The sequence below is a fragment of the Aphis gossypii genome, chromosome 3 (genome assembly GCF_020184175.1).
Source record: "Aphis gossypii isolate Hap1 chromosome 3, ASM2018417v2, whole genome shotgun sequence".
Taxonomy (NCBI): Eukaryota; Metazoa; Arthropoda; class Insecta; order Hemiptera; family Aphididae; genus Aphis; species Aphis gossypii.
Window position 1 is genome coordinate 6,329,813 of NC_065532.1, and position 16,389 is coordinate 6,346,201.

The 16,389-nt window shown below is 24.7% G+C and overlaps 1 protein-coding gene across 1 annotated transcript; it reads right to left on the bottom strand.

The window, feature by feature from the left end:
- Window positions 1-893: 893 nt before the first annotated feature.
- On the bottom strand, window positions 894-12,522 carry LOC114123760 (uncharacterized). Its single transcript, XM_027986838.2, is given in 14 exon segments — window positions 894-1,269; window positions 1,339-1,684; window positions 1,769-1,829; window positions 1,832-1,878; window positions 1,960-2,158; window positions 2,425-2,736; window positions 2,793-3,045; window positions 5,675-5,898; window positions 6,592-6,778; window positions 6,843-7,324; window positions 7,397-7,502; window positions 7,581-7,753; window positions 7,825-9,145; window positions 12,499-12,522. Coding segments are annotated over 14 exon segments (3,879 nt in total). The 5' UTR covers window positions 12,508-12,522; the 3' UTR covers window positions 894-1,110.
- Between the last annotated feature and the right edge of the window lie 3,867 nt (window positions 12,523-16,389).

Here is a 16,389-nt window from a genome sequence, read left to right on the forward strand (position 1 = left end):
AATTGAAACCCATATATAATTTTTTCTATAATAATCTTTCGAGTTTTCACTATAACTATTTGAAGGAAAACTCTATATTGAATTTTTTTACCTTAACAATAAATACTAAAAATGTTATAAATTTTCAAGTATCTAATACAAAATTATTTGCGAATTTCCACGATTTTGATGTACTTCTTAAAAATTTGATCTTCAAATGTTTATAAAAAAAATTTATGACTAACGATTTTTTATTTTTTTTTTTTTTAACTCGAACAAGAACAAATTATAAAAAATTTGGTAGTATTATCTGATAATTTTTGGGTACCCAAAATTTTGTTATCGACATTTAAAAAAAATCCAAAATTCCAGTTTTCTATAAATAGCTCAAAAAATTTAACTGTATATAGATAACACTAATATCTTTATTTTAAACATTTGGTGAAAATTTCAAGTATTTATAGTGATTATTTTTGAGTTACAAGGTTACAACCATATAAAAATATCGATTTATTTGAAAACTGTTGGAAAATGTTTACTTTTGCCCCCTATAATGCACCAAAGATATTCAGTTTGCCATCGGAAACCATCGCCTAAGTTTGAAATTGAAGCATTATTTTGACAAGTTATGCTGTACATAAACACACACAAAAAAAAAACATATCATTGTAAAATTATTACATTCATCACTACGTTCAGAATCTAAAATTATTGTTAAACAAAATACTATATAGTATTTTTTAATAATTGATCTGAATAACCTAGGGTTAGATTATAATTTTAAAGTTATAATAAACAAACCAATAAATTAAATAGTTGTAGCTTGTAGCTTTTGAAATCATGAAGTTTTAAAATTCTATGATAAAATAATGGAAAGGGAAAACCAAACAGTTTACCCAATGAATAGCAAATAATAAAAAATAATATAATTATATTATATTTAATTTTTTTTTTTTTTGTAACAGTTGTTTTTATTTACAAAACATAAATATACAAAGGTAACTATAATTTATCATGGAGAACACAAAAATACTTAGAAAAAAAATACTTAAAATTAAAGTTTTAAAAATAAAAATATAACACTAGTCAATTAAGAAATACAATTTCAAATTATTAGTTTAAGTCAATATTTTAATGTTGAGGAAGGTTGTCAAATAAATCAATCCCAAAGCTACGTTGTCTTAACAGTATAATGGCATTGGTTAATTTTAATGCATGACCAAGTGGAACTTTTAATATATTCATTATATCATCTTGATTTAACATTAAAAATGACTCACCATCAATTTCCTATAAAAAATAGTCACTTATTAAAGAATTTGTAAAACACCAATAATAATAATAATAATAAATATATACTTGATTAATGAACCGATCTGATATACTAATTTCTTCATTAGTATTAGAACTTTTTGAGGTATTAGTTTCAACTACTTTTTTAACATATGAGGCCACTTCTTGAACAGACCATGTTCTTGCATCAGTAGTATTGAATAATGGTATACCTAGTTGAGCATTATGTCTGGTCCAGTAATTGCATTGTTGTTCCATATATATCGAACCCAAATTATAACCCACAAGAGATAAGCCAAGTGCTTTCCGCAAGTTGTTATTATTGCTACTTGGAATGTTACTAGAAAATGAATTTATATTATCAGAATTACATTCTGATTCAATATTATTTGTATCTAACATAAGGTTTAATCTGAAAAATTTAAATTATTTTTGATAAAATCAATTATAATTAAAATAATGACACTTATAGTCGTAAGTATAAAAGTTATCATACCTTTTTTCATTTATTTTTTCTTTGATCTTAAACAAATTATTATATTCTGTATTCGGTTTTTTTTTTTTTTTTTTTCGTTAGCCTGATGTATATTGCTTTTAGATTTTGAACTATAAAATATTCATTAATTTAAATTGGTTAAAATGTACACATTAATAAAAAAACATTTAAAAAGAAAAATTTAATACTACCTTGTTAATTTTGTGGTAATTAAAACATTATTAGCTTTTAATCGATCAGGCATCTTTCCTAACCCAGCTACAGCTGTTTTCCATGAATCCATTTCATACGGACAATCTCTTAATTCATTATGATCATTTTTTAATCTATTTGATGAATTTCCATAACCCTTACAGCCAAGGATATGGCAATTCCATAGTTTATTAGGTGCTTAAAATATACATATAATAAATAAATAATGATAAATGGTATAAGAACATGGTGTTAGGTAATTTAAAATAAAATAACAACCATTATAATGTTAATATTGAAATTACACAGAACTATTAATTAGATGAATTAGTGGGTAAAATTGTTAATGGGTTCACTTATTATTTACTCTAGTAATGTGCCTAAAATTAATTAAACATAATATAAGAGTTGAGACTAAATTCATTAACTTATCCTAATTATTTATGTAAATGGCATATTTATACCTGGAGGTAGTTCAATTGGATGGTTAGTCTTTGCAGACCATCCAACAGGATGGATATCTGGACTATCATCTTCAACCCAGTAGGCGTAATTATCATCAAATCCATCATAAACAATTTTTAGTTCATCACCTCTAACATCTACTACTCTAGCAATTCGTAATAGTCTTGGAACAACAAGATCAACCACCTCAATTGTCATTTTATTAGAAAAGTCTCTTAATGGTCGACGGACAAATGCATCTTCAGGCACAGGATTACTATTTGTTTCTTTCAAGTATTCAGTCCAATTGAAGGGTTTTTTTCCTTTCATATCTAAAAAGTTGTAATATTTTAGTATAGGTTTAGTGATGGTCAAAATAAAAACTAACCATTATAACCACTAGGCGGAGACAAAATTCGACCATTGTAATCACACCATCTTATTGGATGTATATTAGTAGATGTAATATCAGTCCAATAGTCAAAATCATCTGTCCATCCATCAAAATGAATACGAATACGATTACCCAAGATATCAGCAACAGTAGCAACGCATATTAATTGTTTTGGAAGTGTGCGAGTTAATTTATCTAATGCTTCTAATTTATCTCCGATATGAAATTTATGTTGATTTTCATAGTTCTATGTACACAAAATACATAATATATTTTAAAATATAATTTATAGCTAACAAAATAATGAGTAATGATGAGTAAATGAGTAATCAAAACATTTACATTATTTCTACTATTTATATAATGGTAAATAATTATGATCAAACATATAATAAAACAATGTTATTGAGCATTTTTGATTCATTTTAGATTCAGAGCAGAACGAGGAATGTATTGGTTTTACAATGATATTTATTTCTTTTTAGATTCTGAACGAAGTGATGAATGTATTGATTTTACAATGATGTGTGTTTTTTTTTTTTTTTTTTTTTTGTGTCTGTGTACAGCATAACTAGTCGAAATAATGCTCCAATTTCAAACAATGGGGGTGGTTTCCGATGTAAAAGTGAATATCCTTGGTGCATTATAGAGGTAAAAAGTTAACATTTTCCAACAGTTTTCAAAAAAATCGAGAAAAACAAAAAAAAAATGACGGAAAAACGGCAATTTTTAGGCAAAACCAGTTTTCGACCAAATCGATTTTTTTTTATGGTTGTAATTCAAAAACTAATTACTGAAAATACTTGAAATTTTCACCAAATGTTAATGTCAGTGGTATCCGTATACAGTTAAATTTTCAAAAAATTTTGACTTTTTTTGAGTTATTTATAGACCACTGAAATTTTCTATTTTTTTGAGAAATTTTTTTTAAGTGTCGATAAAAAATTTTTGGATGACCAAAAAGTTTTGAAAATTTAATACAAGGTTCCTTATGAGTTGTTTTTAATGTAGCTAAAAAAAATTAAAAATCGTTAGTCACAATTTTTTTTATAAACGTTTTTAGTTCAAATTTTTACGAAATCTGTCGAAAACGCGAAAATTTGCAAGTAATTTTGAAGTTGAAAAATCATAAAATTTTTTTCTTTTATAACTAAGTTTTGAAAATTTGGTACAAGGTTCTCCATACATTTTTCTTCAAATATCTGTAAAAAAAACTCTACCGGATTCAGACAAAAAATTTTTATGAGTGTTTGAAATTTAAATTTTTACAAAAACCGCGTTAAATAACAGTTTAGCCTCAAACGATTTTTGATATTTGTTATTATTCAAAAAGTATAAGTCGTAGATACTTGAAAATTTTACCAGTTATTAAGATTCGCGTTTTCTTTACGTGATTTAAATTTCAAAATATTTTGACTTTTTTTGAGCTATTTATAGACAACTGAAATTTTCAATTTTTCTGAAAAAATATTTTTGAAGTGTCGATAAAATTTTTTTGGCCCTATCAAAATACTTGAAAATTTAATACAAAGTTCCTCATATGTTATTCTTATAGTGATTAAAAAATTATAAGAATACATAGGCACAATTTTTTTTTATTAGCATTTGAAGTTCAAATTTTGACGAAAATTCGTCAAAATTATGAATATTTGCGAAATATTTGAAGTTGAAAAATCATAAAATTTTTTGTGTTTATAACTAAGGATTAAAAATACAACACTAAGTTTTCCATAAGTTTACCTTCAAGTATCTATAGAGAAAACTCGAAGCATCATTATAGGAAAAATTTTAAGTGCGTTTGAATTTTAAATTTTAACGAAATAGCGTAACGATAACGATTTATCCTCAAATGATTTTAAATATTTGTTATTATTCAAAAAGTATAAGTCGTAGATACTTGAAAATTTTACCAGTTATTAAGATTCACGTTTTCTTTACGTGATTTAATTTTCAAAATATTTTTTAATATAAGCTGGTTTTTTTAAACCACCTTTTTTACCAACCACTAGAAATTATATCCTAGGCTGACAAATCATCTTCGTTCAGAATCGTTTTTCGTATACAATGATAACTATCATTGGATTCAAATTTAACACTCCTATAATATATAATAATGATCCATACGGCACCTAATGTACAGCAGAGCGGTACTCACTTGCCCACTTTTTTTATTCTGTAAACACTTTTTTCCCCCTTAACTTGCTCAAAAGTACAAGTTTAGTATATTTTCTGAAAGGTAATGTTCTTAAGCTGGTACTTTAAAGAGGTCATTTTGCGATTTTCGAAATGATACTCAAAATAAAAGCGGTTAAAGGAGAAAAAACGTACAACTTCACGAATCTGTAGTATAAAATACTTATGGCTTTGTTTATCATCATAGAAACAAATAAAATTAAATAAAAAAGATCCCCTTGTCCGCTCAGAATCGTTTTTTATTGAATGCAATATGATTGTATTCAAATCTAATATCTACAGTAAAATTACACTATTCTGTCCGAGGACCGAAGGGACAATGGACAAACATCCACCACCAAAATGCGCTGACCTACTTTTTTTTTTTTTGTTCCACAATGTATGCGATTTTACAAAACTAGAAGCTGAAGTTGTAAACAATACTTCTCAAAACATCATTTATATGAAAAAATGTCCAATTAACAGGGAAATGATAACAAAATAAATGAAACAATATAGGATTTGCTCTTGAAAACCATCTAGATGTTTTTTTTTAAGTAACTTATATAAGATTGAATTTGAATTTAATTACATTTCACAACATTAAATATATTATAAGTCACCAAGTAGGTTGCAAGTTACATATATAAGATTGAAGATTACATATCTTTACTAGTGTAGAGTAGTAATTTACTGTCACTTACATTAATGCTTTTAGTAGAGACAAAATTGTGTTTTGGAGCTGGTAAAGCTTGACACTCTCTAAGATAACTAATCCAATTAAATTCATTTTCATAATTATTTGGTGGTTGTAAAATCCGTGAATTCATTTCACACCATCCTGGATGAAACAAATTTGGGCAATCTGCATTTACCCAAAAATCATAATCATCCGGATAACCATCAAAATGTAATTTAATGCGATATCCTAATAAAAATATAAACATACCAAACAATAAAAAATAAAATTAAGTAAAACATCATAACCAAAATACAAGCAAAGATGCAAACATGGAATAGCTTGAGAAGGAGTACAGCTCCATAATTTATCAGTATATTTAATTTTTTTAACAACACACAGTATTATTTAGTAATTTATATTATATTTTTTGTTTTGTTTTATAGTGTTATTAGTATTTTCAATAACTTAAATGGAATAATGACTAATACTACTAATACATTAAAAAATGAATGTGTAATTAATAACTCTTAACAAGTCTTTCAAAATTGTCTAATGTAGTAATAACTTTGTCAATCGATTTTGCTACTTGTGAAAGGTAGTTTTCTGCCACACAAAGATTGAAAAGTGGATGATATTGACAATGTTACTATTAATTACAGTTTTAGAGATTTAGAGTAACAATATTGAAAAAACTATAAATATTATATCAATGGTAAATAATTTGTCATTATTTGTAAGTTCAATAAAACAATTAATTTAATATTGTATATAAAAATAATAAAAAATAATGTTTAATCATAGTAATACTTGAAGTTTTTAAAGCCAGGTATACTGATAGATTTATTATCTTTTTAGTTAAAAAATAATTGAGTATAACTCTCCTCAATGTAATTTCTTATTTGCATCTACGGTACCAAATCAAAATAAATTAAAAATTACCACAAACTTCTGATACAGTCATTACACAGAATAATGCTTCATGCTTGGGGTCAATACCTTCAAGTTTTTGTCCTACAACAAATAAGTTCTTCTCAGATGGAAAAGGTCTATCAAACAATTTTTTAGGGGCAGATTTAAATTGCATCCCAATCATATACTTCAATACATCTTTGTCTTCTATGAGAGGCTAAAATAAAATATAAATATAAATAATGTATACACAATAAAATTGTTATTTATAACAGTAATACTTTGAGATCAAAATAGTCATCATCATCATCGTCATCATCATCTTCATCATCATCATCGTCATCATCAACATCATAACCATTATCATCAACTACTGCTTCAACAGAACTAATTGGCTTAGATAATTTTAAAGAAGATTGATTTTCTTCTACTGATGGTTTATTAAAAAAATTTATCAACTGTTTATCAAAATCATCATTTTCTTTAATCAAATCATCTGGGCAAGAACTTGTTAGCAATTGTTTCCTCTTATTTATTCTATTTTCCAATTTTGATAATACATGTTTTCGATTAACTGTAGATGTTTTTGATAGATTTGTAGTTTTATCTACAACATTTTCTTCTTCAGTTCTTATTTTTTCCAAATCTAAATTTTTACATGCTAAACTACAATATAAATCATCAATCAATTCAGGTTCATACACTAATGTATCACAATATTCATATTTGCAAGATATAAACTGATCAGATGTATCATTATTTTCTGAAAATAAATATTTTAAATTTAAATTAAAAATGTATATAATCATATAGATTAAGCTAATAAAATTTTTACCTTCATTGGAAGAATCACTTAGATCACTTAAATTAATAACTTCTTGAGATAATAATACTTTATTCTTATTAGATTTTTTTTTAACTGCTTGCCTCATATGTAAATTCTAAAAAAATGAAAAACTGTATAAATATAATTTTATTTAGCTTAAAAAAAAAAAAATCAAAATCAAAACAAATAATACTTTTGATGTACTGGTTTCACAAGAATTTGCATCTAATATTTCATCACTAAGGCCATTCGAATCATTAGCGCCATTTTTAAGCATTTTAAAATAGTTAAATTTTGTTTTCGATTTGTTAAACGAGTCTAAAGATGATGACTTAATTGTTTTATGATCATTTTTAGTTATTTCATCTGAATTGAAACAAATACAAAGTAATTTATATAAAAGCAAAAATAAATTTTAAATAATAATTTATACAAACCACATTCAGAAGAACTTAACGGTGGACTATCTGATGACAGATCAATAATTCCGGTCATTATAGGACTTTTCGAGGGACTTCTTCTTTGGCGATAAATATTGCTTTTTTTGATAAAAGAACTTGAATTCTTACTTGTAGCAGTATGAGGAATAGCCTTTTTATTTTTTATGTCATCGGTTAAATCAATTGTTGTAGATATTCTACTCAAAGCAGACTTTATAGATGAAGCCGTAGGTACAATTTTACGCTGAACATTTTTAGTTTCCCTAGTATTTACAAATTGATATGAATTTCCCCGATGAAAAAAATCACCAACTTTATGACCATTTGAAGTAGGATTTGTTGCTATTTTTTGTTTAATAAAATTAGAGTTTCGTTTGAATACTCTTTCTAAATTAATAGGTAACTGTTCTTGATCTGGTACCATTTTACATTTTTCACTATGGTGTTGTTGCATTCGAGCTACTGAGTTAGACTCTTCTATTTTTTCAAAACTTGATGACATAACTGTGCACTGTTTATTTTGTTCGTTTGGTTTAACTATAGTACTTGGAATTTTTAATGTAGATGATAAAGACTTCATTGATGAATTTCTTTTAGGTGTGTTTTTGGTTATCATATAATTCATACCATTGTGTGGAATTATTAAAAAATCTGATGATGAATCCTTTGAAGATGTAAGTTTGTAAACATCTTTATGACCAAATTTTTTATTACTTGACAACTCTGGTTGTAAATCCAATGATTTAGTTTTCGGATTGTTGATTGTAGCCACAGATGTTAATTTAATTTGATTAGATTTTACCAAAGGATTTAATTTAGAAAAAGAGGAGTCATTTTTTGAAATAAATAATTTCTTTACATTTAAAGAATTGTTTTCTTTTTGTTTAGTATTTTTAATAGCAGCAGTGGATACAATTTTTTTATTTATTGCAATTGTTTGCTTATAGTTATATATTTCTGCATCAGAATCATCTTCTGATTCATCTTCAAAATCATCATTTAAAGTATTCTTTTGTTCTGGTATTTTAATTGAAGTAGGTATATTCAATTCTTTTCTCTCATCTATAATTTCACAATTACTAACATCACTCAATGAATCACCACCATTATCATCATCATCATCATCATCATCATCTTCAATTACCATAAGTGACTCATTATCCAGAGTTAAGTCACACTGAAAATCAGTTTTACTTGTATTGTCATAGTCACTATATAGCAATGAATCACGATTTTCAAATGAATCTACATCCTCAATAATTTTTATATTTTCATCAGATTTTTCCATGTTTTTTTCAGTAAAGTAATCCAATAAACCCTGAAAAAATGTCTTCAAATATTAAAATAATGTCAATACAAATTGTATTATTTTACAATAGTATTAAAAAAATATATATTTAGGGTTCTGAAATAATTTACATTTTCCAAAAAAATATGTACCTACAAGATAATATTTTAAAAATAATTTAATAATATAGCTATTAACAATTTTAAGAGTATAACTTTCTTCTGAGTAATCAAAATAATGCCCAAATTTTAATTTTTTTCTTAAGTTTCCATACTACACTATAGATATTACCAAATAAATTGGCTATCTCAACCAACTGATTAGAAAAATGTAAAAGCTTTACATAATATCTACTTTATTTTTATATCTTCTAAGCTTCAACCCTAGTAATTGACATTTTAACATACAAGACACAACAATACAAATAAATTATATGTTTATGAGTAAGGCCCTAAAGTTTATGAATTAAAAACTTTCGAAATTTGTATAAAAGTCACTAAAATATGGATTTATTATTTTTTTTTTTTTACATTAAGTTTATTTTTTGTTTAGGGCAAATATAATTATTAAAAGGTGGGGAAAATATTCACTATTTAATTATTATGAATAGGGCTGGGATTTTAATTCCCAAAAAATCTCAAAAAATTCAAAAATGACTCAAAAAACTCAAGAAATGCAATATAAAAATGCACTTATATTTATTATGACTTAATAAAAAAATTAAAAAAAAATTGTATAATTAATTTTTTGTGATTGTACATTTTTACTTGTTTTGTTTTGTTGTATTTCTGTTTTCTTAATCATTCATTATAAAATAATAATTAAAAAAAAAAAATTGTTTAATATTTTAACTTGTTTTTGCTAGTATATATTAGTCAATAGGTATATAACGACGTTAATTTAAGCGGAAAGTCCTAGCAATGATAAAATTGTAATCGATGATAATCGATTGTCGTTCTATATTATTTATAAATTATTTATAAATCGTACCGTGGCGTGTCAGCAGTTTGCCAAAAATATTTTGTTAATCGCAACAATTTTTGTTTATTTTATGAACAAATTGTGAAAAATGCTTTAAAAACTAAAAAAATGCCCTAAAATCTTCAAAAATCCCCTAAAAATGCAAAATAATAATTACTTTAAATTAATCAGCATCGCCCAAAACACATTTTATACTTGTGGAGCAACATTCTGAAACACTAGAAAAAAAAATGCATTTGCATCAAAATCCCAGCCCTAATTATGAATAGTATAATATATGTTGTATTTACTTTAATAATTACAATTTACAACTAGGGATTTTGACAGGAATGCTTCCACGATTAACAGTGGCGTAGCCAGCGGGTAAGTCTGGTAGGCCCGAGCCTACCCACTTTTCTCCTCCAAAAAAATGTTTTATATCATCAAATGTGGAGTCTATAAGACTAATATTGGTAGGTACAATGAGTTTTAAATTTTAAAATAAATACTCATAATATGCATAATATAATAAATGTATAATACACAATATTCTGTTACTTTTTTATTTAATACAAATATTCATTGATAATCATTATATCAAAATATTGGGCCTACCCAAGAAAAAGTATCTAGGTACGCCACTAATGATTAATAGTTCTACGGATTTGTTATCGGAGTAATCAAGAATATAACGATTAAGGTTTTAATTAAATTAAGTCAGAAGTATAACCGGTTTACCATCTATCAGTATTTAAATTACATAATATTATATTTTTAGAATACAACTTATAATTTTAAACAAGTTTTAATTTATGTTTATTTTTAAATACACTATAAGTCTGACATTTTCATGAAATATTAATAAAACAAAAAAATACCACAAGTAAAGTGCAATAAAATGCAGGAAAATGCTATTTTATTTAAAAATAAGCATATTTAAGTAAAAAAAAACCCTCAAAATATACAAAAATATGCAAACTAATTTTTTTTATTTTTTTGAACTCGTTAAGTTGTGATTCAAATTTGTAGATCATCCAGCAAAAAAAAAAACATGCAAAAGCGTGAACTTCCAAGTCTTACATATGAGTAATATATATTCAAATCCATTGCATAAAAAACAAACTTATATATCTTTAAATTATTTGAAAAAACCAAACATGTAATATTCAATGATCACTAAATTTTAAATTGTGACAGATTCTAGATAAAATTAAGATTAAAATAATTGTGTTAGCGTTAGCACCTAGGTAATATAAAAATGGTCCTTGAATCTTGTCATATTATTGCCGTTTAATTTTCTATCTCAAACAAAACCTTAAAAACTATCTACAAAATTTTACCTGACTATACATCATTATCATAGTTAGATGTTTTCTCTGTCTAAAGAGCTAAAATTGAATTAAAAATATAATGTTTGGTAGCTTTCTAAAAACATACTTATCACCAGACATTTTATTGAGCAAAAATATATTATAATTAAATTGAATACATTGTAAATTAATGATAGTTAATAAAAATTAAATATCATCCTAAATTTATAAAAATAAATAAAATATTAAAATACGTTACCATATTTTCACTTGTGTAATTCAAAACAATTTTACCATATTAATTGTAAATAGTTAGGATATAGGTATATATATAAAAAATAATATATATATATATATATATATAATATAAAATAATTATAAAGTATTAAAAATTAAACATTGTGTATTTAAAATAAAAACAATAGAATTGACATTTTTATTAAACAACAAATTTTTTAAAATTGATTAAAATATTAAAAATTCAAATCATGTCACTAATGCAAAATCAATATAAATATAATTAACTACCTAGGTATAAGTAGTTATAAATAAATATATTTCTATTTGTCAATAATACTTAAATAATACATTTTAATAAGTATCACGATTAAAGTTAAAGAATTAGGTAAAACAAGAAGAATAAATGATATTTATTAATTTGAATTTTTTTTAATGTGTTAGGTTTATGAAGAAAAAGAATTTCTTGATTAAATTAAACAATTAAAAAATATCTAAAATTAAGAATAAAAATTTGTTTGAATGTATTTTTTTGTTTTTATCTATTTTGCCTTATAATATTAGATACTATTATAATTTTTTATATTGTATATTATATTTAAACTTACATGTAAACATGATTATTCATTAAGATGTCTCCATGAACTTCAACAAAAATAATTTTTTTTTTTTAATATATTGTATTTTTTTTATTAAAAATTTGTTCCATAAAATAAAATGCAAAAAAAGAAAAATGAAAGCCAGCAAAGACAATTAAAACTGAATGTTGTATTCAGTATCTTTTTTTATTTTAAAATTTTCATTTGAATATTTAGTGTACTAATGTAACTAAATAACTAATAAAAATAAAGTCACTGGAAAATTCTATATACCTACATTAACCATAGACGAAGACGAGTTAAATGATAAAAAGTATAATTTAGTTGTTGGTAACACGAGTGGAGCCGAGAGAACAAAATGTCATGGAATAAAGAACAACGGCCGTCCAAACTCCAAATACTCTAATATTTTTGAACTGATGCACATGCCACATTACACAACTAAACGATTTCACAAAATAACTACTATGAAGTACGAGTTACGACTAAACTACAGTTTACAGATATTATACAGATAATACAAACTAATGTAAACATACAATTTTCTAAGCTATAAGTTTTGATAGAAGTATGTAATTACATCGATGATGTATTATAATACACGGTTTGAGTCTTAGAGTAAATGGGGTGAAAACGTTAAAAAAAAAATCGATTTTGTCTTATGAATTGGTCGGAGGGGGATAGAAACACAAGTATTATTATATATTATAGTATAAATATGTGCCTTGGAAAAACGAATGCTCCCTTACATAAAACTGAATAAAAGAAAAATTTGAATGAGTAATTGTTAGCACTGGTCAGATTCGACATAGTTTGGGCTTATTATGAATCCCGATTGCGGCAAGCCTTATTCAATCCCGGATGAGAGGCACTCAGACTCGGGACTTGGGACTCGGCGAATGACAACCATGGCGATTGAGCCTACTAAAAAAAAAAGGTAGACAATAAATTCTCTTAGATTTTGACCGTAAAATAGAAAGACACCACCCCAAATCCCCACCTAACCCAACATTCTTGAAATCAATGTATGTAAACAAAAAACATGTGCGTAGGTATGTTGTAATTTATAAATTATACCGATGCCATAGTGATTTACTTTTTATTAAAACTAATGAATTAGTGAAAATGTGTTGAAAAACATGTTTAAAAAAAATACAATTGTACGTATTATAGGGAAATGGGTAATTTATTATTTTTATCATAATACTATACCAGAAATATTGAATTAAAAAAATGGCATACCTTCGTAACTATACATAGGTTGAATTGACTTCATATTATATTTTTATATTTTAGTAGATAATTTATCTAATCATAATACTACCAAAAATACAGATTTAAAAATGGCATCGTCTTAAAACTACGTTAATTGTTTTATTTTTATATATTTTTAAATGGTAGTATATTTAAGCCAGTAACCATGATAAATGCTATTTTAATTTTTAAACTAATGAATAATGATATTACTTAATACTTTTTCAAACACCTTATCACAATTCACAGTTATTTTTATTTCATAAATAAACATAGATTACATGAAAAAAAAATTCATAATTTACCTGAAAGGTGTTTTAAATAGCTAACTTAAATTATATCTAGGTATCTTATTATGGATTACGATCTTTTAAAATAAATAGGAAAACGGAAAACTACATAATAATTCTAAAAAATTGAGTGTGAAATAGCTATTGCTTTATTGTTGTTAAAAATAACAACATAATTATTGTAATACAAATTTAAAATTTAGATACACACTTACTTGTAAATAACGAATTTATTCAAACAAAAATAATTTAAACCATAAAAAAATTTGCAAAACAGTTTTGAACTTATGATAGATAATTGTTTCCCAGTTTAAATGATTAATCATATTTTTATCAAACGTAATAGGAAATATTTTTATGCGCCGGCGCAGCATCGTTTTCAGTGACACGCTCCTATAGTCCTGTTGAGAAATAGGGAGAGGCAAATTCGAAAATACTTATTATTGAGGATAATTACAAAATGTTTAGTATATTTAAATAGTATGAATTAAATAAATGTTATACTTATAATTAAATAAGACTTATCTTGGACAAACGGCTAAAAAATTTATCGTATAATACTATTATAATATTCGAATAACTTTCATCACTAATAACTAATAAGTACGTTATTATTTTTATTGTACAACATATTGTATATTACATGTTTCTGATAGCGGTATCTACATATTATAGGTTTAAACTTTAAATACACAATATATTTAACAAATTGTTATTTATGTGTACATAATTCAAAAAATTTTTTAAAAATCATCAAGTTATTATGATTATAATTTATAAGAAAAAAAATAAAAATGGTAGCGTAATGTATATTATATACATTACCTACATTTTTACATGTGTATTATATTTTAGATTCTGAGCGTAATGATGAATGTATTAATTTTATAATGATTTGTGTTTTTTTTTTGTCCATGACCGACTCTAAAAAATGACAAAGGAACGAGACGTCTAGGACGCCTAACTTTGGTCGGTCCGCGAAAACCGCATGAACACATGGCTTTATAAAATTATGTGAATATTAGAATAATAATTTATTTATTATTATATGTATATTTTATCGAAGAGTTAATTCCCCAAACCCCTTAATGTAGCTCAAGTCGACTGTACTATTGTTTCTCAATAAAAGATGGCGGCATCGCGGAAGTAATGCAAAAGTTGGTCAAACCGGTAAAAAAAAAGTTACAAAAACAAACAAATGTTATAAATGTCTGAATTTAAAATTTTTACGAAATCGCGTAACGCGATTACAATTTATCCTCAACGATTTTCAATATTTGTTATTATTCAAAAAGTATAAATCTTAAATACATCTTGAAACATTCACCAGTTATTTAGATTAACATTTTCATTACATAATTTAATTTTCAAAATATTTCGCTTATTTGTAGGCATTTGAATAATTGTTTTTTTTTTTTATATAAATGCCGATAAAATTTTTCTAATTTTAGCTAAGTCAATATCATTGGAAATATAATACAAAGTTCTTCATCATCATGAATTAGTCTTATATAGTGATTGAAAAATTAAAAGAATACATACGCACAGTTTTTTTTATTGGCGTTTGAGTTCGTAAAAATCATGAAGATTTGCAAGTTGTTTTGTAGTTAAAAATTTCTAAAAAAATTTTTAGAAGTAGCTTAGAATTGAAAATTTAATACAAGGTTTTCCACAAGTTTGGCTTAAAATAATTATAAAAGAAAACTGTTAATGAAAGCAATTTTATTTTAAGTATATAAATTTTTATGTAATCAAAAATTCACGCGTAAAATAACGATTTACTATCAAATAATTTTAGATTTTTGTTATAGTTAAAAATTACTAGTCCAAGAAGTGTGAAACAATGAAACATACGCCAGTTGTTTAAACTGCCATTTTTTGTACATGATTTAATTTTGGGGTATTCAGGCCATTAAAACATAAACCACCTTTTTTATCACCCACTGAAAATATATATTTTAGGCCGATAAAAAGATAAATCATCTCTGTTTCAGAAACGTTTTTCGTATACAATGATATTATTTATCATTCATTCAAATTTAACACATCCATAACATTTTTTTCGATCGCAATTTTTCTATTTAATTATTATACATTCCTTTGCCCGAGGACACAACTTAAAATATATTAAATTATTTTTAAATCACGCTCGATAAATAATTAATCAACTGTATTACTAAAGTACTAACTACTCTAAAGACTAACGAGTTTCATACATCATTATATCATATTATAATAAATTATACTAACTACAGTGGTACAATTATTTTCTTGTTTAGTTTTTAGTTTTTAACTTTTAAAATAATTTACAAAAAAACTAATTAGATGTAACATTGGATATAAAATTAATTATACTTGAACCATTTTGAAAAAAATTATACATGTTACAGATATATTAATATTAATAACTTAAGTTTTAAAATCACTATTATTGTTTTTTATTTTTTAAAATCGTCATTTGACTTTTTAACCTTAGTACCGAAAAAAGAAACTACCAAAAAATACTTACTTTAAATACATCCCTTTAAAAAAAAAAAAAAAAATTGAAAAAATAAGGTCACCCAGTAGTTTTGTTACGTAGTTTTTAGTACATTAAAATAATAGCTATAACTAAATAATAATAA